Below are 26,509 nucleotides of genomic sequence, written 5' to 3'. Positions count from 1 at the left end.
GCACTGTTTTGATTTCTATAATTCTTCTTATTCTTCATATTGTGTCAAACTCATAGAAAAGTGGGCAAATTGAACGTGCTTAAAGATCCCGAAGGCAATGAATTTTGAGTCTACCTTTAAGCACAATAATTAAATATCTTTTAATACAATAAATTGATATAAACCTTGTGTGACACTAAAATTTAGTTATTTTTTCACTCTCATGTAATAATTATACGTTCTTTTTATTGATAAAAACACGAAAAAAGATATTTCCGTAGGAGCTTCTTCTTATAATTTTTCATAAGAATTTGTAAATTTCTTCACGTCGGAAAATGAAATGGGTTAAACATTTCTTAATTTTCATAAAATCATGGAGAAGTTACAGGGAAAGATAGATCAAAGAAAAGCATGTCATAGTACACGCATTGTATTAGATACAAATAATTTATTTAAAAGAAATTTCAATATTTTCGCGAGCCTGCCAATAGGGGTTCCCTGCCGAACAGGTATTCCTTGCACCCTAATTACGAAGTAGAAAGTTGAAAGAATCTAGGATATTTTTTGCAAGTCTCCAGCTATTTACTATATTAGTAAATTTTTAAGCTAAAAAATGGAGAATTTTTAAATTCTCAAATTCATAATTGATTTTATTTTTTTTTTACTTCCAATTTTTTTTAAGCAAAACCCTTTTGGCAATAAAAACTACAATACTCATACAGTAGACTCTCTCTCAAATGAGCATTTGGGGCAAAATGTCATCCGGTTTATCGATAGATTTGGGCGTCAAAGCCTTTGTAAATTCCACTAAAAGCGCTCAATTATAAAGAATCACGATAAAATAGGAAGAACTACAGCGAATTTGAGCAAATTAGCTTCATAAAATTAAATGTGAAAATTGTCAACAAAATTTTTCGCCCGATTGAAAAAAAGCCGATTGAGCGAGAGTCTACTGTACGTTATATTTTTCATTATAGCAAAAAATATTATTCATTGGTATTGTCAGAAAAATTACTTAAATTTTTGGGCTATTTTTGTCCCTATCGTTCATAGAAATACAAAATACACCGAATCAGGCTCTATTGGACTTTCCAAGGTTAGATATAAGACTTATCATTCGTTATGTTCCTCAATTTAATTTTTATTGTTGATTTTCAGTCCGTAAAAAGTGTCTCATCGTTAAAGTGTTAAGACACCTAAACAAAAAAAAATCAATTTAATTAAGCATAACTCCTAAAACTTAATCTAGCATTGTGACACTTCCAACATACATTTCTTTCTCAATTTTACTTTCATTTATTCTTTATAGCTTCATCAAAAAAAAAGTCTATGACTGATCTCACGCTATTCACCCTACCATCTTTTTATGATCTGAAATAATAAACATATCCCAGTCTTGTTACTGCAAAAAATATCACAGGTAATTAATCCTTAACTGTGTGAATGTTTTTCTATAGCTGGATTAAGACAGTTTATTTTTCACATGATGAATCTGAAAACCTTAATATAAAAAAAACGGAATGAAAATGCACCTAAGAAGCGTAGTAAAGTGATATACACTGAAAATGAGAATCATTTTGGCATTCACAGATGATTATTCGCTAATTTTAAAGAATTCTTCGCTGAAATTTGAATTATTCAGCAATTTTCCAATTATTCTCAGGCTTTTTATTAAGATTTTAATGTGAAATAGACTTCCTAAGTACTTCCTGTTCCTAATGAACTCGAAAATTGCAAAATGTTATCTTTGAATTAGTGATAATATTAATGTTAATAATATTAATATCAATAATAATAATAATACATAAATAATAATAATAATAATAATAATAATAATAATATAGGTCATATAGGTAATAATAATGGTAGCACAACATCCATAAGCGTAAAGGCGCTAGGCCTTCTCGCACGCAGGGGTTGAATTACACACATTTCGATACTATCGAATCGATAGTGTCGATGAATCTGTATCTGTTAGATTAAGATGAATGTCGACATTTTACGCATTGTTAGGTCATTCATTGAGACATTTTTAAAACGTGACTATTGATAAATATCTATATTTCGTCGGTTGCGTCTACCTCTGTCGTATCTGCATTCCTTTTGTGTCAGCATTTCACGCAAGAGGGGACGTCTGTAATGTAGCTTGCACCAAATGCAGATACAAAATAAATACAGATACGACAGAGGTAGCCGCAACCGACGATTTGTTACAGGAAGAACAGCTATCCCTTAAAATTTCAGAATCGACAGTCGATAGTATCGAAAATAAGTTATCATGTCGTCACCCCATTTCATTTCTTCATGTACATGGACTGGGATAGTGGTTCCATCGCAGCCCCATTAAGCAATTTCAGTGAGAAAAAATTCCCATAGGGAGCAGGACATTAATAAAGGTCAGTGGCCAATGAGCGGCGAATGGCCATTACAAGTTACCCTATGAATCTGTGAATGATTCATTAGAATCACATTTTTGAATATTTTTCCCGAATTTACATAGTAAAAATGTTTAAATTTGTCATATGACATTGTCATACTGTTACAGAATTCCCCTACTGGTAACCTAAAAGGGAAGTGAACCTGGAACATTTGTATTTCTAGAGAGTGCTGTATCACTTGGCCCTTTTAGTGCCCATTCAGTGGTAAGTGATGATACAAAAATCCGGGTGATATTCGAACTGAAAATGTCAAATAAAACCCACGCGTGTAAGATGTTTTGACTTTCTCTTACGTTTGACAGCTGTCATCTGAATATTAGAGAACCAAATAGCAGAGAGTAGGCTGTGTAATTAAGTCCTAGATTTTTATCTTAGATTCTGATTGGCAACTTTAAAAAACTACGGCAGAGGTGTGCAAGAACCGTTGAAACCGAATAAACGTCAAAATAAGTTTGTTCTGGTAGCGTTTTGACCATTGACGTACATGTTTCATTTAGCGTTTATTCGGTTTCAACGGTTCTTGCACGCCTCTGAACTACAGTATAAAAAATCTTGTGATCAAGCTTTAGAAGGTTTATAATAACAGGTTTAGCTATAAATGCTTAAAGCGCTAATAGAAATGTTCAAGCTCCTTATCAGTATTCTATAAACATGTAAAGATTAAATGACCAAACAAAAAGTGATATAAACAGGCTTTAAAAATACATAAGCCCTGCAATGTCTTATTTAGAGAATACTACAAGATAGGAGAATAAAATGTTTCTTGGGAAGCATTTCATCCATTCTGCAAGGCCTATTGAGTAACGGAAAATTGGATTCAATTTCAAATTAATTTCTATAGCCCATAAATTCCATTTGATGGCAGCACAATCGCCTCAATGAAACAAATCGAATAGGCTGATCATCTGCGCAGTCGGACTATTCATTACTCAACAGCGAAAGTGACAAGACTTCAGAGAAAAAAACACGCGAGTTTTGGAGTGAAGAAAATCTTTCAAATTTTTGGTTATTACGTAGTGTAATAGTTATCATTTTCTGCCTTATCATTTATACAAATAGTGCAGTATTCAATTCCAGTGATTTTAAAGTTTCTTCACCGAAGGAAATGGTAATGAATTGTAGTATTTTTTGTTGACATTTCGAAGGCTGTTATGTCTTTAAATTCCTTTCTTGCACATTCACAAAAAAGTCCATAAACTTGCTAACGCAGCTAAAAAAGCGATGATTAAACTCTCACTCTCTTATAAGAAAACTTGGTCAAATGTTCGCGGAAATGCGACTTTGGAATTGACCCGAAACGTGATTCAAACAAGGATCGCAGTGTTTGAATTATCATCATTCTTATCAGTTTAGTGCAAAATTTAGAGCACTTTATATCTCAACACTTTCCAAATCGCTTGATATTGTTATTTACATGCAAAATGCACAGTGTTGCTCAGAGAGAAATTCTTTATCAGTTACACCAGCCACTCAATAATTGTCTTTTGATGCTTTAACATAACATAAAAGGTCTATTGAGTAACTTAAGTTGCAGTTTTATTGAGTTGGTAAATTGTGTTTCTTTTATACTGAAATAATTGCACCTGGTACTTCTTGTACTCAATACATTGGCCAGATTAAGTGAAAATCCCAAGGACAGAAGCTCACAAGTGAGTCGAGAAATCGCACAAGTTCGCTATAAAAAGTAACGTGCATTTTTTCATAAATTGGCACTTGACCAGAGTTGATAAGACAATAGCTTGATGATAAGAATTTTTGTTGATTTTTTTGTCAATGAACATTTCACAAACACATTTTACAAAAATTAAATACAAGTGGCAAGAGTACTGTGAACCTGTCTATCGCTAAGCTGAAGTATTCCTACATGAAGGACACAGGCTTGATTCTTGGTAATGACAAATTTTTCTTGTGATTCATTCCCTAGTAAATAAACCGTAACTTGACTAACAGAAAATAACTTCTTACAGAATATTATATCCTTTTACATGAAATAAGTTTAGTAAAAAATCGCTTGCTCTGTGATTTAAGTGTCCCGAGATCGAATCTCTTTTAAAATTCCAATGAATGCTAATTGTTAGGGACCAGGTCCTCTGGGCAAACAAATTCAAGATTTAGTGGACTGTATTTATTTTTATCAACCTATTCACTCGTGGGCGATTGCAAGGACTTGAACTAAGTATGCTGACTAACTGGCTGGCTAAATATTTTAATAAATAATTGTTTGTAATACGATACGTTGATGGTCCCTTATAAAACATATGGCCTATCTTTCAATTCATTTCTTTCAACAAGTTAATGCAGTTGTGTCTTTAACTCAAATGGTCTCCGTTTACTTCTATCAACCTCAAGCTATTTCACGAGTTCGAGTATATAACCTACAATTTAATTAACCCATTCCTTACCATGGTATTACACAACATACGTAAATTGAGTTATTTTAGATGATTTATTCCTGGGCAATTGTTATTCGAATTTCTGTCGGGAATGGATTTTTAGTACCTTTAGTCCTTCAATTACGAGAAAAATAATCCGACAGAAATGAAATTACATTTTGTTATTGTTTTCTTACTTCGCGGAAGGTCATGCAAAATGGCTAATGGAAAATTTGACATCCCGTCGAATTTGTTAAAATTGGTTTTTCAAAAAAATCATCTATTAAACTGTAAGAAACTAATTTCAAAATATGAACATTCTATCTCAAGTATGTCTACATTGACTGAATGGGTTAATAAACTTCATCCTATCGCCATATTGAATTTCTCTAAATTTTCTATAAACCTACCAAGTTATATAACTCTTTATCCTGATTCAGGACTTAGCTTGATCGTCTCCCAAGGAGTTCAGCCAAATTTATCCAATAAATATTACTAAATTAAATGGGATTTGAACATGAGAAGATATACTAACTTATGCAAATTCATTTCCTAAAAGAATTACACAACTGCACGTTACGCCACGCTTCCTACAAAAAGACTGACAAATGTGCCGGAAGAGCTTACATAATTTTTACATATTTCCACCAGTTGGCAATCGCGTTTCAAATACTAATGCTAAGCCAAATTTGTGGAGAAGCAATATTTTTCATAATATAAATCTTCTAAAATTCTCTAAGTAAAATGTCATAGAACCAAAATTCTTATAATTTACTTGTACCACTCTTGATTCCGGCATCGTGACTACTAAAATCAATACTTTTCGTTTGATGTCTTGCTGCTTTGTGACTTCCAGTCGGGTTTCCGCAGTGGTCATAGCACTATATCTATATCCGCTTTTTCGAAAGTAAATCATGATATTGCGGGGGCTATTGATCACAATCGGTTTGCAGTTCTAGTTTTGCTAGACTTCACCAAGGTTTTCGATAGTTTACCCCATGATCTGATGTGCTTTAAATTGTGCACTCTCTTTGGGTTCTCGTCTTCTTCAGTCTCGCTCATCCGTTCCTATTTCAATGACCAAATGTCTTCGTCTAGCTCTTTGATCAAAGGAATTGGTGAAGCTTCCATCCTTGGCCCTCTAATGTTCTCACTCTTTATAAACGACCTTCCATCTGTACTGCAGAACTGCTCGTATCATTTGTATTCAGATGACTTGCCAATCTATGTGGAGGGCGACCCCTAAATTCCCTCTCTAGCGTTCGAACTTCTGAACTTCAATCTCTCTAGAATTGAGCATTGGTCGTCCGCTAATGAACTTCTCTTAAATCCCAAAAAATCACAAGCTATTGTAATTATTCTCTTTTACACCCTTCGACGCTACCGGGACATCACACCCTATGACACGCGCCTGCTCCTCTCTCGAGCGCTACTCCTACCTGTTTTCTCGTATGGAGCTGAGCTATTCTTCTTAGCGGATGGAGAGACAATCCACCGTTTAACAGTTGCTTTTAACAACTGCATAATATATATCTGTGCTCTCAGTTCCCGTGACCACATTACTCCTCATAAGGACGTTTTTGTTGGATGTGATTTACCATCCTTCCTTCAGATGCGTGCTCTTCTTTTTCTGCACCGCCTGATAGCGACTGAGTGCCCGAATTACTTGCCTTCCCTTTTGATTTGAAAGGGTTCGGCTATGGTTCGGGGTTTCATTGTGTCTAAGGCGGAGCGGGAGCGGGAGACATTTTACCGAACATTATTAGACCGAGGTGTCTCGCTTTATAACTCTCTTCCTCGTGAATCCCGCAGATCTGTTGTCTCTATCCAAGGACATTTTCAGTCTGGGGAGACATGATAACTCTAATTGTCCCATCGTTACTGCCGAGTGTCGATTATGGACAATCGAGATGATAACTTGCATTTTTTGTCACTAGTGTCAATAATTCTCGCCACTAATTTATCGACACCTCTGGAGCTGTCGATTTGTACTTTCGAAGTGAAACTTTACATTTTTTAGTAAGTAAATACCTTTTTCATTCTCTTAAATTCCCTTTTTTAAATTTTTTTATTAGTAAATAATAGTTCTTGTGAAATTTTATTCATTCTGGGCCAACCATGACGTATGGAATTGTTTGAAATATTCTAGGCCAAATCGAATGCGGAAAGTTATATTATGTTGATAGTGTTCAATCCATCACAAAATTATCCTTGCACCAACCGGGAAAGGCTCATTAGACATGCTCGGTGTCATGTTTAGGGCACTGCTGTCCAGGCAGTTATAGGAGAAATTTCTTATGTATGATGATTAAGTTGAATCTGTCTAGCAGGAACTCATGAGTTGTTGGACATGATCACAGACTCGTTAGTTTTCTTCGAAGCTTCTGCCCTTCCTTGACAACTAGAAAGCACCACAATAGAACAATAACCCACGCACTGATTGAAAAGAGAAGGATATCAACATTCCTGAGATTCTTTGAACCACTTCTTCAGTAACAGCAGTTTAGCAAGTTTTCGAGGATTAATTATTTCGTAAAAATCTTAGGCAAATAAATAAGATACGTGTGATTAAATACATTTTTATATCAGTGATAATTTTTTACTTACACATCTTCCAGAAGCTCCAAAGAGTGGCTTTGATTAAAAAATTTTTGTACCTTCTCGCGGAATATGAATGTTGCGTTACATTAATATCACACTTTATGAAAAAAATATTTCTGAGTTCGTATTTTAATATAAAATCAATTAAATCACTAAAAGAACTCTGATTGCAAAATAAAAACAAGCGAGAGTGAGGTTATGTTGCGCTGTCCCAAAGTGTCACAATAACGAGTCGACAATGCGAGAAGAGCCGACACTCATTTCATCTCATCATTTGGATCTAACGATACTAGAGATTCGATAGTGTCGAGTCGATACTACCGAGAGCCAAAGTTATCAGATCACCCCGGCTTCACAATTAGTACTCTCACTTTTTTCTCTTTTAACGTAATCTCAGCTGGATTTTTTAACTCTCCCACTATTCTCATTTTATTGTTATTCTTTGTTTTTTTTTCTTTATCTCTTCTTTCACTGCCACACATTTGTAAGAGGGTTGCACCGTATTTGTTGTGTGTGTTTTTTTTTTAAATAAACAATAATAATAATAATTTTCTCTTCACAAGTCAATTATTAATCATTAACTCTTTCCGGACCGCAGCATATGCTGCAAGCCAATTTCACCATTTTTTAATCAAAATATCTAAGCTCAGGAATTAATTGAGGTCCTACAAAAAATATGTTACATTCGGACATCCTTATAGTTTGTAATCATCCACAAGAATCGGATTTTTATCAATTCTGAATAATTAAAAAATATCGTTTTTCACAGAATATTCATATGCTGCTTTGGGTACTCAGAGTCCCAAAAGAGACGAAAGAGTTAAGGAATTAATTCTAAAATACGAACAGTGTATCTTCAGGTTCAGTATTTCAAAGACTTTGTTCAAATGGGTTAAATTGACATATGCTTTTGTAAAGCGGGAATGAGCGTTATAATGTAATTGAATGTTTAGAAAAAGCGCGATGATTTCTCATAACTCTGCCACGAAAAAAAATACTTTATAATTATTTTTGACCCGATGTTTCTGTCTTCAAAACATCTCACTGAGCTCATCATATTTTATGAATCATTCAATCGGTGTTGGGGTGATTTTCAGTCTTTCAGACTCAAATACATTCTCACTTATCGATATCCGATTAAAGCCATCAACTTGAGATAATTTCGCGAGCTCTTTATCAGTCACTTTTGTTCTCTTGTGCGACAAACAGCAAAAATTAGTGCAATATTTCAATAAATTGCTATACTAAAAGACTTTCTTTGTCCCTTTTCCCAATTTTTCCAGAGGCTATGATATAAATTGTTCCATAAGTGGTCTTAAGCTTCCAACATGACCGCTTGTGCGTGTTCAGAGAAAACTAAGAAGATATGGATCTTCAGCTGTGGAGCCTTCTTCCTTCTCACAGGAATGATAATGGCTATTGTGTGGAGTGCAGTATCCATCAATATTCTTCACAATGTGAGTAAAAATATTACGACTTGATCACCATAAAATCAGGGATTGACCAATTGAGTTTCGCGGGCTAGAGAGAAAGTTTTTGTAGTTTGTGGTTTTTGCACTTCACTGAATTTTTCTTAATTCATATTGCGCAATTTTTTATCTTTCCGAGGTAAAATTTTTATTTACATTTCTGTTGACCTCTAGAAATCATTATTTTAAGCAAAACATTGCTTCGTATGTAATAATAGAGGTTACAATGATTTAGCATGAAATATAATTAGATAAAACGTAACTTTTAATGACTTTTTATATCATACTTCTGAAATGTAAAAGAAATTTAAGTGTGGAAAGACTTTTTACTTGTCGTCTGGAATTGAAAAATGAGACAAGATATTGAGGGTTTCTTATCGAATTGGCTGATAAATTCTTAAAAAACAGTTGCTCTGTTGGAAATTTCAACCCAAATATCTCTTTCATTGTTTATCTGCTATTTCAAGTATAGAAAATGATAGCGAAATTTATTAGAATTGCTTCTACGGTAACGTTCTTTTTTTGTATTATGCAAAACGAGAATACAACGGTAGAGTAGAAAGTGGTCAACGTTCTCTGCAAGAGACCCATTATAGATGTCCTAGGCACGTTTGATCAAAATGAACTCACGTTTACCACGTTTAGTATTTGCTTGGGTTGGTTGGCTTATAGAATGTCAATCCCGAATTATTTGTGAAGTTATTTTCCCCATGAACGCTAATCTTACGAATTCTACAGCAACTGGTGCTGAAAAACGGATCACAAACGTACAACAACTGGATTGAAACGCCAATTCCGATGTACCTGGAATTCTACATGTTCAATTGGACAAATCCGGATAAAATTAATGATTGGGAGACGGAAAAACCAAATTTCGTCCAACTCGGACCCTATGTCTTCACTGAAAAACGGAAACGGGTTAACATAGAGTGGAATGCAAACAATACTGTGTCCTTCAATCAAAGTCGCGTGTGGCATTTTGTACCTGAAATGTCCAATGGGACACTCGATGATGAAGTGACAAACTTAAACCTGATTCCCACAACTATCGCGTATACTCTGAGACATCAGCATGCCGTTGTGAAAATGATGGTGAACTTCTTGTTCAAAGAGAAACATGCTCATATGACGATAACTAAGTCAGTGAGAGAACTTCTATTCGATGGTTACGACGATCCTATCCTGGACTTTATCCGAAAACTCAACATATCAGGCTTTGTTATACCGTTCAATAAGGTGGGATGGTTCGTTGAACGAAATGAAAGTTCTACTCACGATGGGAGATTCAATATCTTCACTGGAGAAGATGATATAGGAAAATTAGGACTTATTGATAATTGGAACTATGTTAATCACACAAAATTCTATAAAGGTCACTGTGGTGAAGTTTCTGGAACAACTGGCGAAATTTGGCCACCTTTATCTACAGATCATTCCGAAAATGACATCGAAATGTTCGCTTCAGACATCTGTCGCTCTCTGACACTCAGTTTTCAGAAACCCATTGAGAAACTCGGAGTAAAGGGAAATCGCTGGGTTGCTGATGAGAGAGTTCTCGACAATGGCTGGAATTATCCTCCAGCTTCTTGCTACTGCACCTCAGATCCTTCATCATGCCCTGATCTACTCCCAGGCGTACTCAATGTCTCAGACTGCCAATTTGGTGCTCCAGCTTTCATATCCTTCCCCCACTTCTACCTCGCGGACGAAGCCTACAGGGATTCCATTGAAGGGATGAACCCATCACAGGATGAGCACGAGTTCTACATGGCTTTAGAGCCACAGACGGGTATTCCTCTGGACATCAGAGGTCAATTGCAATTGAACCTCATGATGACCCCAGACGAACACTTTTCCATCTTTGAGAAAGTGCCAAGGATCTTCATACCGATGCTGTGGTTTAGGCAAACTGCTAATCTGACTGAGGATCTAGCTAAAACAGCTTGGGTAAGTTCAAATTTTCTTACAATTTTTGGATTTTGAAAAAAAAAATATGGTAAAACAGGGGCCTCTCGACATTTAATTTTTCCATACGTTTTTGAATCGAGACACTGAAGACTATTGGCAAGTTTTTTCCTAAAGAGAATTGACTTATCAGTCTGATATATTTCGAAAGTGTGCATTAAAATCTATCTAAAAATACATATTTCATTATGTTCGCCAAAATTATATAAGAACTACGATCAAATTCGTTTAAGTCGCGGTGCAATGGCTGCAAAATTTTTACAAGGAAAAGTGAAAAATAGCTTCACTTTTTATTAGGCTTGATGGGCCCCTGGGTAGAGATAGATTTTAGATTGTGGAAAATATCCTGGGATGGGAAGCAGCCATGTTGAACGGGTAGCTCTGCATGTCTAGATGTCTAATCCCTGATCCCTATTTCGTTTAACGTTCAATCGGATTCAATCCGATTGATACAAAACAACTGTAGATACGACAGAGGTAGACGCAACCGACAAAATGTTGATTTCGCCCCCACATTTACAATTCCCAATTTCTTTGAAACTAAAAAATCCAATAAATAATTTCCTCTGTGGTTCGTATCAGAGCTACCCCAATACAATATTGTGTGAGTTCGCGTCTGTTCCGATAATTAAATCTAAGTTACTTCCCTCACAATAGTTCACAAGACTCTCCATTTCCGGAGAGGGAGGGGGTAATTCCGAGTCATACGGAAGGTACAGCGACGAAATCAGAATCGCACATCGTTGGCCTTACAGTCCTAGCTCCACCCGGATAGTAGTGATGTCTTTCCCGCTAAATTGGGGGAAAAGAATCGCATTTACACTTTTAGTACCCATTTATAGCTATGTATTACGCCGACGTAATACAACGTTGTATTACGCCGATGTAATACGCCGGTGTATTACGCCGACGTAATACAACGTTGTATTACGCCGATGTAATACACCGGCGTATTACGTCGGCGTAATACAACGTTGTATTAAGTCGGCGTATTACAAGGTTGTATTACGTCGGCGTATTACGCCGGTGTATTGCGTCAGCGTAATACATAGCTATAAATGGGCCCTTAGAGACAAAAATGCATGTACGAATTCTCACATCACTCTTCTCATAGTGGCAGAAAATCTTACCATTTCTAGAGTTTAATCCTTTTATTTTCCCTTTGTAAATCTATGGTTCTTGTAACAGGGCAATGCAATTGTTGAGAGTGGAGATTTTTTGACTCATAAGAGCCATTGCCCCTACACTCCTGTGCATGTTACCCTGTAGGAATGTTATATTAATTTTCTGTTTCCATTGTGTTGTCATCTTGAGTGGTTACTTTAGTCTCCTTAAACCGCACAGAAGCCACTCCAACTCCACAAAGAATGTGAAGTTGTTTGGACTCCAAAAATTCCTTTTCTTCCTTGTGGACAAGAACATCAAGGATCGATGATTAGATTAGATTACAGTGGGGGCGGTTCCTCGCGGAACCGCTGCACCCAGGCCTCCTTTCGGGTCCATTATGCATCCCCAGATAAATTAATCCCTGTTAAGGGCAAGATGGTTCAAGCCAGCCCGTTTTATAGATAAACTCCATTAAACAGGGCGGCTTCAATCTTGATAGGTCTTCATCAGACAGTACCGCTTTACCTAGCAGCACTCGTCTGATATTGCATAAGCTGGGGCAGTCACACACATAGTGAGTGACCGTCTCCTCAGTTTGATTGCATCCTCTGCACATTATGTTACATTGGACACCCATCCTATTCAGATGTTTATTTAGACAGTGACCGGTTAGAACATTAGCAATCTGCCGGGCTCTCCAGCGACTGCCTCCCACCAGTACGCTGTCCTTTTCTTATCCAAGTTGGTCATGAATAGTTTGGACACGCGACAATCTTTAGTCGCGGCCCATTCCGTTCGATGAAGTTTTAATGAATCCTGTATAATAGATTTACTCATTTGCAAGGAAATCACTACAACAGGTTCGGGACCAATGAAGGCAGTCCTTGCCCCCGCTACCGCGAGGCGGTCCACTTCTTCATTTCCCGCTATGCCCCTGTGCCTCTGGTACCCAATGTAGACCGACGTCACATTTCTGTGAGGCCGCTTCTAACATTTTCCTGCACTCAGTCACGATAGCAGAACGCGACTCATATCCTGTTATAGACAGAATCGCAGCTCTACTATCTGAGAAAATTTGAACTTTTCTACTCTCAATGCCAGATTCCACTAGACTCCGAGCACCAAGCAGGATTGCGACGACCTCAGCCTGAAACACTGTCGTGTTTCCATTGTGTTGTCATCTTTAGTGGTTCCTTTAGTCTCCTTCAACCGCACAGAAGACACTCCAACTCCACAAAGAATGTGAAGTTTTCTGGACTCCAAAAATTCCTTTTCTTCCTTGTGGACAAGAACATGAAGGATCGATGAACCATCTTCATGATCTGTGACATTCCTAAACATCCATCTGTTGTCATTTATTCCGGGGTTGAGTTTAGAAATTAGTGGGAGAAGTTTGTTCAGTGCCAGTCTCGGCTCTGGAACAAATATCTTAGCAGCAAACATCTCCTTCAGAGCATTTTCCTCCAGTAAAACTAGATCAGTGCCTTCCAGAGAAAAAATACTCTTAAAAGATCTCTTAATCCAAAAGTGTGTCAGAGCATCTCCACAGACCACACAGTAACCATCCATAATCAGGAAGTTTCCGGTGATTAAAGGTGGATTTCTCAAACGGAACGCATATTCAATTTAGCAAATCAATAGTTACTGGTCACTCTTACTTTATTTAATTCTGCGATTATTTCGTTGTGGCCGGAAATTTAGTCATGAACGCTAAATATTTTCTCGTACATCATACCATTTCCCTTCAATCCGAGACACTTGAATAGAATTTAAATTGATCTAGGATTGATTGTATGATAAAGTAAATTAAGAACTTCATTCTAGTAGTTCTTCTCTCGATGGGATTAAATGACCGTACTTGCGTTTCTTCGGTTCCTAACATTACCTAAGGCGTTCAACAAAATTTTGAAGGGTTAACACTGGCTTTTGAGACACCTCTTAGATAATTCACTTTCTTATCAATAAACCGACACAATTGTTCGCAATTCTTCTTTATGAGTTTTTGTTTCTTAATTTCCAAGAAATGCTGCACCAAATGTTTGTACAACAAATTCTTCTTTTTTTCTAGTGGGCTATAAACTTGCCAGATTTTGGTCTGTGGATCGCCTTTGGAATCGTCGGGCTTGGCGCAGTGATTGTAATCGTTGGAATCGTTCTGACGATCACGAAGAAGTGGACTTGGTCCAACAGAGATGACGATGAAGAGCCACTACAGTAGCCATCACAAGCCATTTAGTTCAACAAAAAAAAACCAGAATCAAAAGAACCAACGAGCCAATAAGAGTGGATTTTGAGCAAAATTAGAAGAAAAACTGTGATATAAACTCGCTATATCTTACCAAAACATCAATAAAAATTCCACCATTATTGTTGCGGGTGAAGACAAAGAACAATCTGCCTTATCGAGAAATTCTTATTCCGTATGTGTTATCCTTTTAAAATCTTACACTTCATTTCCTTTTTTTTGTAGATGTTATTATAAAATATATCGTGGGAATAATGAATTTTATAAAAAGAATATAAATAAAAACAACATTTAATTTTAGGGAAATATTCTGATTATTTCATATCTCTTTCTATCTCTCTCTCTCTTTCTCTCTTTCTACTTTCATTTCATCATTTTCGTCTTTAGGAGAAAAAATGTCAAGAAAAATTTTGTTATATTTTACAAAATTGGCAGTGTGTCTCTAATATTCGTTTTTTTTCACAAATTCTCATTTTTATTCTTTTTTTTTCTTTACTCTTGTCTCTTCAATTATTTTATTTGTCTTAACTAAATTCACGATATAGTTTTGCTCTCTTTCTCTCTCTCTAAGTTCTGTAAAAAGAAGGACGTTGAATGAAGGAGATTTCCTTATTTCTGTGATTTTTATCTTTTTAATATACACTAAATTCTGTAAGATTCTTAGTTTTTTTTTGACACGCGCATACAGAAAGAATAGAATATGTCCAGGAGTTAATAAGTGCTGAAATTTTGGAAATTAAAAATGTCTGATTAATTTGTCCTACAATTTCTTAAACCGATTTTTAGTATTCCTTTTCTTTCTTTGTAAGTTATCATTCAAGTCTTAAAATTTTCCCGTAAATCACAAGCTTATAAAAAAAACAGCAAATGGCGCTTAACATCGTTTTTCTGAAAAAATTTCACCAAGAAAATCAAGACTATCGAAAAGATTTTAACCTTACGGGACCGGAAAGTCTAAACCAGGTTGGTGACATTAGCTCTGAAACATGAGACCAGTTTTAGTGTAAATTTTTTTCTGATTTCGTACACATTTTACAAGATATCTCCAAAATTATGTAGGTTGCCAATTTGGGGTTTTCGGTTGCCTATTCTATATTAAATTTCCTTTTATTTTGTATTTGTATTATTTTCTAATTCATTCTACAATGACAGAAAACAGCCAATAAACTCAAAAGTTTTTTCGGCACGCTAGAAAAAAACGTCATTCGCCTGGTGTAAACCATCTTGGACGAGTTTCCGCAAATTTTGGAAAGGGTTTCGCGTTTCTATAAACGCTTCCATATTTTCTGGATACATTTCCGCGATTCTAGAAAGGTTTTTGTGTTCGTAAAACTTTTTGTGGTTTCTTTGAGCATTCCTGCGAACGTTTCCATGCTTCTTGGATGCGTTTCTACGGTTATAGATACGTTTTTCCATTTCTGAGTATATTTCCGTGTTTACAAAAACATTTTCCAGCGAAAACGGTTCAAGAAAACATTTTCTCGTTTCTTTAAAGATTTCCGTTTTTCTTGGACACGTTAACGTTCTACAAAAATCTGTGTTTTATAAGTGTTCCTATGGTTCCTTTCAGTATTTCCGTAATTGGGTGACCATTCTCGCGTTTCTATAAACGTTTTCGTGTTTCTTAGACGCGTTTCGTTGATTACAGAAACGTTTTTTGCATTTTTTTGATACGTTTCCTCCGTGGTTTCAGAAACATTTACGAGTTTCTAAAAACATTTCTATATTTTCTCAATTCGAATATTGCGTAAAGGTTTTCGGGTTATTTGAAACGTTTCCGTGTTTCTTGGATGGGTTTCTACGGTCATAGAAATGCTTTTGCGTTTCTCTTTGGAGACATTTCCATGATTCCAAAAATATTTATGTATTTCCAAAAACATTTTCCTGCAAAATGTTTCAGGAACATATTTACCAGGTTTTTGAAACATTTCCGTGCTTCTTAAAGACGTTTACGTTCTAGGAAGTTTAATTTATGTTTTTATAAACATTCCTATCGTTGCTTTGACCATTCCCGCGATTAGATGAACATTTTTGGTTTCTAAAAACGTTCTCATATTTTTTGGACGCGTTTCGTTCATTATAGAAAAGTTTTTGCATTTCTTGGATATATTTTCGCGGTTTCAGAAACATTAATGTGTTTCTAAAAACATTTCTGTGGTTTTCTATGAAAAATACCGGAATTTCGTAAAGGTTTTCGCGTTCGATGAAATGTTTCCGTATTTATCGCACACATACTTTCTAGAAAGTGTCACTTGTGTTTCTATAAACGTTCATATGGTTCTTTTGGGTAAACATTTTCGCGTTACTACAAACCGTTTCATGTTTCTTTGCGTTCCTTAGATTACAGAAGTTTTTTCCGTTTTTTGCATACGTTTCCGTGATTCCAGACACTTTTACATGTTTTTTAAAAACATTTCAGTATTCTCTGTGAAGATTCCCGAAATTGTGTAAACATTCCCGCCTTCCTACAAACGTTGTCATGTTTCTTAGATGCATTTATACGGTTATAGAAACGTTTTCACTTATTTAAGATACATTTCTCTGATACTAGAAAGTTTTCCGCTTATGTAAGTTTCCATTGTTCCTGTGAACTTTACCACAATTATACACGGTTTTCACATAGCCCTTGTTTACGTTTCCGCGATTCTAGAAAGGTTTTTTCTTCTCTGTGTTTCTATAAATGTTTCTACAAACATTCTATAAACGAGTTTATAGAAACATTCCCGTGTTTCTAGAAACGTTTTCGCATTTCTATAAACATTTCCTTGTTTCTTGAATGCATTTCTACGAAACTAAAAACATTTTTGGCGTTTCTGGAAACAATTTCACAATTACGAAAACATCATGTCATTTCAGAAACATTTATGTCATCCTTCTGTGAATATTAACGGATTTGCGTAAACGTTTCTGCGTTCCTACAAACGTTGTCATGTTTCTTGGATAAGTATCTGCGGTTATAGACACTTTTCTGCGTTTTTAGGATACGTTTCCGCTATTTTTGAAAGATTTTTTTTCTGTTTCAGTAAGGGGCCCATCAAACCTAATAAAAAGTGAAGCTAATGTTCACTTTTTCTTGTAAAAATTTTGCAGATATCGCACCGCGACTAAAAAAAATTTGCTCATAGTTCCTGTACTATTTCGGCGAGCATAATGAAATATGTATTTTTAGATAGCTTTTAATGAACGATTTCGAAATATATCAGACTGATAAATCAATTCTCTTTAGGAAAAAACGCCGTTAGTTTCTGTCTTTATAAACGTTTCCGTGTCTACAAAGGCGGAATATTTCGCGTTTCTATAAACATTTCTATTTTTATTAGATACGTTTCTGCGATTTTAGAAACATTTAAGTGATTTCAGAAACATTTATGTGTTCCTTCTACTTGCATTTGCAGAATTGCGTGAACGTATTCACATTTCAACAAAAGTTTCCATATTTTTTGCACATGTTTCTGAGGTTATAGAAACGTTTTCGCCTGTTTAAGATACATTTCTGTGAGTCTAGAAACATTTGCGTGATTTCAGAAACATTTATGTGTTCCTTCTACGTGCATTTGTAGAATTGCGTGAACGTATTCACATTTCTACAAACATTTCCACATTTTAAGCACGTGTTTCTGAGGTTATAGAAACGTTTTCGCCTTTTTCAGATACGTTTCTGTGATTCGTGAGTTTTTTGTGTGTCTGTAAACGTTTTTCTGGTTCCTGTGATTTTTCCGCAATTGTGCAATGTTTTCACAATCTACAAGCATTCCATATTTCTTGGATACGTGTCTGTAATTATTGTGAAAACTCCATTTCTTCACTCAATGAAACACTTGATAACTTATGCTCTTTTATTTTACTTCTTCACTCATCGACGTCCAATCTAAGTCTGTCTGTCGCTCTTATTCGTCCGGCTTCGTCTATTCTGAGTGCCATCTTTTGGCAATTATTCTAAGTATGGTCCTTCCAGTTCGTTGACCACACTAGAAAGGTCTTTCTCTTTCTATCTTTCTCTAAAACTTTTCAAGTTTATAGAAACATTCTTGTGTTTCTATAAACGTTTTCGTGTTTCTAAAAACATTTCCATTGTCTTTGGATCCTGTTCTTGGATACGTTTCTGCTATTCTAGAAACATTTACGTGATTTCAGAAACATTTATGTCTTCCTTCTACAAGCATTTGCAGAATTACTTGTAGTAGATAAAAAATTCACTAAAAATTTATAGAAAAAAAAACAAGTAAAAGAAAAATATAATTTTATTTTAAAAAAATCCATATTACTGCGTCCAGTTAAAGCCACGCCCACTTTTTTCTTCCCACGAAAAAAAAAGAAATAATTTCATTTTTTTTCTTAATTCACATTGCTATTTAAAATAGATGACAATTCTGCGAAAAATTAAATTTGAAAAACATTGTTTAAATATTTTTCTTTTTCATATAAATCTTTTTAGGGGGCGTGGTCTATTTTGTAGTAGGTCAAACACTTCGAATGTCGTCCAAGTTTAACTGAGTGATTGGAGATCGTATGAACATTATTCCAATCTGTCATTTACTTAATATTTTAAAATCAAAAATATAATATTCTAAACTTCATTTTGACTTACCTCTACAAGGAGGCGGGGCTTAAATTCATTTTTCTTTTTCTTTTTCAATAGTGGTTAATTAATTTAATTCTGAAACTTAGAAATAATGTTGAAAATTCAGAGTTTTATATCTACTAAAACTAGAGTTCGAGATTTAACAAATAATGTATGTATTATCAGTCACTAGCGCCATCTGTTATGTTTTTTTTTACTTTCTGGTAAACCGTTGCCTTTTTATTTAGTAAATCTATCTCCTGGACATATCGTTGCTTCCTGTTTGTTTCAATATAGGATTCTTTTTTTTTCAATTTTTCCGCTGAAAAAAATCTAACCGATCTATCCCCCAACCCTTTCTAGTCTATCCCTTGGCAGTTTTAGTGTGCTTTCTGAAAGTTTTTTTCCCCCTTAGAAGATACTTACACGATCGCATTGGGCAACGTTGCTTGATTGGTTTTGGGATGATGATAAGCTTAAGAGACTCCTTCCCACTCGACGAGGTACTGAATATTTCCGTCCACGTCGATCCTCTTGCCCCGGATCACGTACTTATCGCCATGGGGCAGATGCGAGGGTGTGCTGGTATCAAAGATTTTCCCAAAAAAGCCCTTACCCGAAGCAGAGGAACTCCGAGAATGTCCCGGACGTTGGCTGCTAAGCAGCTGCTGACTGAGGAATGTTGTGGCTGAGAAATTGATGAGGGACGACGAGGAGGATGATGAGGACGATGTATCAGAGTTGGAACAGCCAGATGTGGACGCTTGAGGATTTCCAGTGGAATTGGATGAGGCAGCTGGGCGTCTAGTGCTCTCAGCATAATTCTTCTCCTGCCTCTCCCTCAATCTCCGTCCGCAGGTGTACATTTTGCGTCCTGGATAATTCCCATTGGACGATGCTGTGCTCTGGTCCGAATTATTCGATGATCCCGACCATGCATCTTTGTAGTCTGACGAGCGCAACGGAAAGAAATTCCCTGTCTGCAAACCCCAAAAAAAAAACAAACTCCCAAATAACCAAGAAATGACCTCGACTTCCCAATTTGATAAATACTCACATCAAACGGCGAAAGAGAATTGTCCGAATACGACAATCTATCATCACCCATCAAATTGTTATTCTTATTAAAATACTTTCCACCATTCACGCCATTCAGACTATTTTGTTCGAGACACCTGAAAAGGCATAAATGGAGGCAGGAATTACCATTGAGAATCACGATACATTGCAATTTTAATGGAATTCCCAATTAATTTCAACTTAATGAAATTGTTTGAAGTATCACAAAGAAACTTTTGAAACATTGTTGCAACTGTTTCATTAGAAAACTTTTTTAGAGGGTATGCTTACAGAAGTAAACAAAAACGGTATGAAAACAATTTGTCATGTCTGTCGACAAGGAAAATTCATATAGAATTGCAATTTCTGTGAAAGGATTTCCCATCCTTTTCATCCCGGAAATTTCACAGAAAAAAAATATTTCATAAAATTCTTCGTAAATGTTTGTGAATTCCTACTGAAAACTTACGAAATGCTCATAAATCGTATAACCCTTAAAAAAGTTTGTAAAAGTTTGTAACTTCTCACAAACATTCTTCGTAACATGATCACTTGACGAGCATTTTTTTGTCTTTCACAAACATTTGTTCGTACATTTTTGTTGGCCTGACAAAACTTTACGAACAAATGACAAATCTTTACGAACATTTTGTTGTGTGTTTACGAACATTTACAAATAAAAGTTTGTAAAACAACAAAACTGTTCGTCAAGTACCTTACGAAGAATGTTTGTGAAAATATACAAACTTTTACGAACTTTTTTCTGGGTTATACGACTTACGAGCATTTTGTAAGTCCCACAATAGGAATTCACAAACATTTACGAACAATTTAAAGACATTTTGTTTTTATGCATGACCTCAATAAATCGCTGCTTGAAAATTACAAGGGGCCAACTCACTTTTTTACGATTTTTAGATTTTAAAGCACTTATAGAAAGGGATTTTCATAAATGATATAAGTCATTAAATTTCATTATTAGAAGAGTTTCTCATAAATTTTACTTTTTTATTGCTTACGCAATTTTGTTTTAAGTAATGAAGCACAAAATAGATTTATCGTTCAGATTTTTGTAAAACAAGGGACTAACTCTACCACTTAAACGTTATTTTTAATTACGCAATCGAGTAAAAGCCGTCATATCAGCACCTGCGTACTTACGCAGCGTTATTGTGGTAAAAAAAATCATATTTTTTTTTTACACTAAAACGACAAAATCGGACATATGACATAATCTGAGCAAAAAAATGACGTTTGGACGAAGTATAGCTATAAATGTCCTCTACAATTACGCCGAAGTAATAATCAAAATCGGTTGAGCAAGAGTCGAGATAATTGAGTTTATGTAATATGAAAACTGGTTTTTCGACTGTAGCGCCCCTAGCGTTGGTACTACAAAGTTCAAATACCGCAAAACTTTGGAAACTTCATAGACTCTAGGCCACAACACTCTAAAATTTGATTAACTTGCACAATGCCGTTTTTGAGAAAAATTAATTTGAATTTTGATTAATTTTGACGCTATCGCAGTGCCACCTGTGGTGACTTTTTGAACTTCCATCTGAAAGTGCTCATTGAGACGAAACCAAAAAGGTAAAATTTAGGTCGCTATATTAGTTAGAACCGGAGATAGAGGCCGGTCAAAATTCGAACTTTGACCCCTTATAGCTCGGGTCAGGGGTAATGGATCGACTTAAGTTTTTTTTTGTTTGATAGGTGTAATCAGCGGCTACAACATACTAAAATTTCAGCACGATCCGTGCTATATAGGACCCGAACTAATTAATTTAGAGAATAAAAAAAAAAATAGAAAAAAACGCACTTATTGATCAAATTCGGACAATTAGAACCGAAGATAGACTCATTTATTAAAAATAATTTGACAACTTCTAACTCGAGTTTTGGGGGTCGGAGGGCAGTAAGTTTTTCTTTTATCTAAAGCCCTAAGACCCAGATATAACATACTAAAATTTGAACCCGATCAATGCCATAGAGAAAAGCTACACTCAGTCCCGGCATTAAGTTTTTCGGGATTATGCACCTGACGGAATTATGCACATGCAATTATGAAAGTTTGCCTACCCTTGGGAGTCAATTTATGAAAACCTTTTTTGAAATGCTCCTGAATGTATACTAAATTTCGGCACGGGAAATTTAAACACACTATGCTCTTTTTCAGAATAAAACTTTAATTTCTTTTATAAGGGAATTTTTGTTAATGCATTTCTATTAAACAGTTGAATCTTTTTGTTTGAACTACTTTTACTCCGCGCGAAATTCGTTCTACGGCGATTTATTCAAAATAAAGCCCTTGCAGGTATGCAAATTTTTTCGATGCGTAATGCCATTTCGCGAGTTTTTGTTCGGTCCCGAAAATGTGCATAATGCCGGGATCTAGTGTATTGAGAAAACAAAAAGTTTGGGAGATATTAAGCTCCAAAGAGCTGTCGGACGCACGGACGGACGGACAGACGGACTTACGGGAACGGTTTTTAGCCATCCATATATTCGTGATCAGGAAGTGCTCAAACACATTTTAGCAAAGTTTGGGGCCGATCAGAAGACATGAGATTTTGTGATAATAGGTGCTATAGATAAGAATGTCACTTAATACCGTTAAATCATTCTTAATAACGGTTTTTCAAGGTCAAAACTTCAAAACGCTCTGGAGAGGGCATTTATCAATCGAATGATATCACCTTTGGACTCGTTGGAAAGGTCTTGGAATTCCTGACAAGCCTGAACCTATTCTAATCGTTGTTGAAACGGTTATAAAGCAGCAATCATTAATTTTGCCGCAAAAATCAATTGAATTACTCCTAAGATATTTTAGGCGATCTCTGGGTGATTTATGAATCGGTTCAATACTTTTTTAATTTTTATAGGTGTAAGATGCAGCTACGGAATATTATAGAGAGAGAGAGTGATTTTGATAGCAGCGCCTCTAGCGATTTGTCATTTAAACGAATATTATAACCTTTTCTAATAATTATTACAAGGCGATGTCTCGCTTGATTTAAAATTCATTAAGCCAAAAGGCACCACAAGAGAATTTTGAAATTAATTTTAGTCATAAATTTATTCAGACAAGAAGTAGCGAAACACTCTTTGGCAAAGTTTGAGCCCGATCGGAAGACATGCAATTATCTGAGAATGGTAGTAGATAGGATTGTGAAGAATCTCATCCAATTTCTCATACACTCTTCGAGCTGTAACTTCCAGCTAATTTAAGTTCCACAAACTGAGCTTCAAAGAAAAAATCGCAGCTCTCACAGATGCAAACTAACTTTTTGCTGACTGTTCTAGTGTTACCATGAACTATTCTACACACAAATGCCCATCGAGGTCTCTTCTTCAGACGTTCAGACAGTTCAACTGAGCACATTTTGTGAAGCGTGCAATTCGTTGCAAATGTATTTCGACAGTTATTTGCACGGGATTTGCAGCGCGACCTGAAGAATATCAATTAAATGCTTCTACCTAATCAATGCGGTTGATCACGAGATTCGTGATCCCTCGTGGTTTTATAAGCTTGAGTTACACTAGACTCTCGCTCAATCGGTTCTTTCTCAATCGGGCGAAAAATTTTGTTGACAATTTTCACGTTTAACTATGAAGCTAATTTGCTCAAATTCGCTGTGCACTGAGTGAGAGAAATCCGAAAAAGTTAAAGTAACATTCCGGGAATGTTAATTTTACCCTGCATTATTGATCCGAAATCTGTGTAAATATTATCCTTTTTAGGTGTATTGGGGGTTAAAGCTACCCTTTTTCATGTTGATTTTACCCTTAAAAAGGTGTAAAATTAACATTAAAGAATGTTGATATATTTTTACACCTGAAAAGTGTTAAAGTTCTGAGGAAAAGAAAGTTAATCGCACCCTCTTTTTTCTCAGTGTAGTTCTTCCTATTTTATCGTGATTCTTTATAATTGAGCGCTTTTTGTGGAATTTACAAAGGCTTTGGCCTCCAAATCTATCGACAAACCGGATGACATTTTGCCCCAAATGCCCAATTGAGAGAGAGTCTACTGTAAATGTGATTCTTCATAGTTGAGGACACTTTTTGGTGTGTTTAGAAGACCTTTTTCACTTTTCCAAAACCCCTCCTCTATCCCTATAACATGTTTTTTTCGTCTAGAGGTCACCTCATTCCCAAAAATGATTTTTGAAGGTCAAAAAGAAAAATGATTCTAAAGAGGGCATTTCTTAACCGATTGAATTGTTTATGGACTTATTTGAAAGGTCTTGGAAACTTTGACAAATTCGAATCGGTTCTAATCGGTTTCGAATCAGTAAATTTACATTTTTATCTGAAATTAATTATTTTGACTTTTTTTTTAAATTTCTGACAAGGTTTTGTTGTGATTTTTGAATCGGTTCAAAACGGTTTTGAATCGGTGAACCTAATAAATATGATGTAGTATTTTTTTATGGTAGATTCTTTGCAAAATGCTTGACTGAAATGCACCAAAAGATTTTTTAACCACTAAAAAAATATATTTAGAAACAATAAACACTTTTGGTCACTATTATTGTTCCTTTTATCATTTTTATAGATTAAAAAATAAGTTCGAGCATTCCGCAAGGCTGTGATGCTTTGTCTTCTCTTTTCTTTTGAAATTGTAAACAAAAAATAAATATTTTATAAATAACCATAATAAGTCCATAACCGATTGGATCGTTTATGGACTCATTTGAAAGGTCTTGGAATCTCTGACAAATTCGAATCGGTTCTAATCGGTTTCGAATCGGTAAATTGATTTTTTATCTGAAAATAATTATTTTGACTTTTTTTTTAAATTTCTGACAAGGTTTTGTTGTGATTTTTGAATCGGTTGAAAACGGTTTTGAATCGGTAAACCTAAAAAAAATATATGTAGTATTTTTTTATGGTAGATTCTTTACAAAATACTTGACTGTAATGTAACAAAAGATTTTTTAACCACTAAAAAAATATTTAAAAATAATAAATACGTTTAGTCACTATTATTGTTCCTTTTATAATTTTTATAGATAAAAAAAATAAGTTCGAGCATTCCGCAAAGCTGCGAAGCTTTATTTTCTCTTTTCTTAGAAAATTGTAAACAAAATGAATATTTTATAAGTGATTCAAAATTTTTAGCACTATATTTTTAAGTTTTTCTTTTATCATAAAAAAATAAATTGAAATAATTTAAAAAATAGACTGACCTTTTGCAGTAGATTCCAGGGTCCTTTCCTTCCACTCCGGTGCATTTTTTGTGGTATCCTCGGTGGCAGCGCTTACAGACATCCACCACGGATTCCGGCTCCTGGCCGCTCCTCTCTTTGCAGTGCACACAGACCGGGCCCCTGTCGCCCTCTTTGTCAATCTTACGCATCTCCCCAAAGTACGCCCAGCATTTGGATTCATCCCCAAAGGTCACGCAGGCCTGCTTCCTACCCACGAGCACCACTGTGCCCAGGTAGAAGGCATCCTCCCTGCTGACCAGAACCTCGTCCCCGGCCGCAAAGTCGGGGCAGTCGGGGCTCTTCTGGGGCGGTGGTTGAGCTTCTGCGGCGGGTTTGGCGTCCTTGCTGGGCTCCGGCTGGGCATTGGGCGCACTGGCCTGAGATCTGGAGTCTCTGAAGTGACATGTGGTGGAATCTGGCTCATCCTGGGGATCCTTCGCCTTAACCTGATGGTCTGCTGGGGCTCCAGTGTCCGCGGTGACGGAGGAGGAGGAGCTGGTGATGGTGTCACTGAAGTGATTATTGATGCAGATATTGATCTGGCTGGAGGATGTGATCTTGGACACGTCCGTATTTGATGTGAGAATCATGATGGAATTGTTGGAATTATTGGCAATTCCTGCATTGCTGTACTTATTTGTGATCATGATGGTGTTGCCGGCTTCTGATGGGCAACCCTTCGTCCTGCCCACAAATTCCTTGGGCACCTTGTCCGGTGGAGCCGGTTGGACAAATTGTGTGTCATCTGTGTCCATCAAGGTTTCACCGTCGCTTCGTGCGGAATCCTCACTGTGTGACATTGCAATTCCGCCGACAGGATCACCCTTTCAAACCCCTTGTTTCAGTCCAATGTTGTCCAGTCTGTAACAAAATCCGGAAGATTCCCCTGTCATAACCTCCAAAAAAAAGGACGCTTCTTCAATTTCTTCCCAATCCCCTTTCACCATTCCCCAGCAATTTTTCCACCACATCCACTCCAGCATTCCCCATCAAACACCCAATCTCCCCAGCCACCTAAATCCCCAGAAACTTTTCATTGTCCCGGAGAAACAAACACAAAATTCCCAGCAGCTTCGTGACAAATCCACCCGCAAAATGGCTAAAAAATTCTACATTTTCATTCGGCATTTTAGCATGAAATTCCCAGAAATTTTAGCACTTTCCGGGTGGATTCTGTGAGGCTGTACATTAAATTAGCAATTGGGCACATTTTCACCAAAGCGCTTTACCTAAATATTCTCTAATTTGCTAAGACATATTATGAAGAATTTTCCCCATTTTTTTTTACTTCTTCGGTTTTTTCACTGACTTTGCTAGAAATTCAAAACAAATCTGGTAGATGGCGCACGCAATGAAATGCCTATTCGATTGTCAGGAACCTAGATTTTTTTAGCAAGGAGACTGAAGTTTTACCCAAAAAATTTTACTAAAATGAAACACTGTGAAAAAATAAAGTGACAAAAAAGTGAGAATCAGGGAACAGAAAATGTGAAATAATGG

General features: G+C 35.9%; 2 protein-coding genes across 3 annotated transcripts; one reads left to right on the top strand and one right to left on the bottom strand.

Moving 5' to 3' along the window:
• The first annotated feature begins 3,326 nt into the window (after positions 1 to 3,326).
• LOC129807062 (protein croquemort) lies at positions 3,327 to 14,482 on the top strand. Its single transcript, XM_055856069.1, has 4 exons — positions 3,327 to 3,525; positions 8,674 to 8,847; positions 9,598 to 10,806; positions 14,000 to 14,482. Exons 2-4 carry the CDS (start codon positions 8,719 to 8,721, stop codon positions 14,147 to 14,149), a joined length of 1,488 nt encoding a protein of 495 aa, XP_055712044.1. The 5' UTR covers positions 3,327 to 3,525; positions 8,674 to 8,718; the 3' UTR covers positions 14,150 to 14,482.
• On the bottom strand, positions 14,472 to 26,339 carry LOC129807064 (uncharacterized). Of its 2 annotated transcripts, XR_008752232.1 has the most exons (5): positions 26,239 to 26,339; positions 24,989 to 25,870; positions 19,795 to 19,912; positions 19,164 to 19,717; positions 14,472 to 14,749 (listed from the first exon to the last, which is right to left on the bottom strand). XR_008752232.1 is itself a non-coding variant. In XM_055856071.1 (4 exons), the coding sequence occupies exons 2-4, from the start codon at positions 25,807 to 25,809 to the stop codon at positions 19,214 to 19,216; spliced, it is 1,443 nt and encodes a 480-aa protein (XP_055712046.1). In that variant the 5' UTR covers positions 25,810 to 25,870; positions 26,239 to 26,339; the 3' UTR covers positions 18,802 to 19,213. The 2 variants fall into 2 exon arrangements, 1 of the variants encoding a protein (XP_055712046.1); XM_055856071.1 differs by lacking the exon at positions 14,472 to 14,749 and having other exon boundaries at positions 18,802 to 19,717.
• Positions 26,340 to 26,509: the final 170 nt, after the last annotated feature.

Source organism: Phlebotomus papatasi, chromosome 3, assembly GCF_024763615.1.
Source record: "Phlebotomus papatasi isolate M1 chromosome 3, Ppap_2.1, whole genome shotgun sequence".
Lineage (NCBI taxonomy): Eukaryota > Metazoa > Arthropoda > Insecta > Diptera > Psychodidae > Phlebotomus > Phlebotomus papatasi.
This window is presented reverse-complemented; position numbering and strand designations above follow the sequence as displayed.

What these genes read in the sequence shown, in the direction of transcription:
- LOC129807062 (XM_055856069.1), top strand. Translation starts at nt 8,719, where the DNA reads ATGACCGCTTGTGCGTGTTCAGAGAAAACTAAGAAGATATGGATCTTC. An exon ending in CCATCAATATTCTTCACAAT is followed by an intron (nt 8,848 to 9,597) that starts GTGAGTAAAAAT and finishes CGAATTCTACAG; the next exon opens with CAACTGGTGCTGAAAAACGG. An exon ending in ATCTAGCTAAAACAGCTTGG is followed by an intron (nt 10,807 to 13,999) that starts GTAAGTTCAAAT and finishes CTTTTTTTCTAG; the next exon opens with TGGGCTATAAACTTGCCAGA.
- LOC129807064 (XM_055856071.1), bottom strand. Translation starts at nt 25,809, where the DNA reads ATGTCACACAGTGAGGATTCCGCACGAAGCGACGGTGAAACCTTGATG. An exon ending in CCTGGAATCTACTGCAAAAG is followed by an intron (nt 19,913 to 24,988) that starts GTCAGTCTATTT and finishes ATGCCTTTTCAG; the next exon opens with GTGTCTCGAACAAAATAGTC. An exon ending in ATTCTCTTTCGCCGTTTGAT is followed by an intron (nt 19,718 to 19,794) that starts GTGAGTATTTAT and finishes TGGGGTTTGCAG; the next exon opens with ACAGGGAATTTCTTTCCGTT.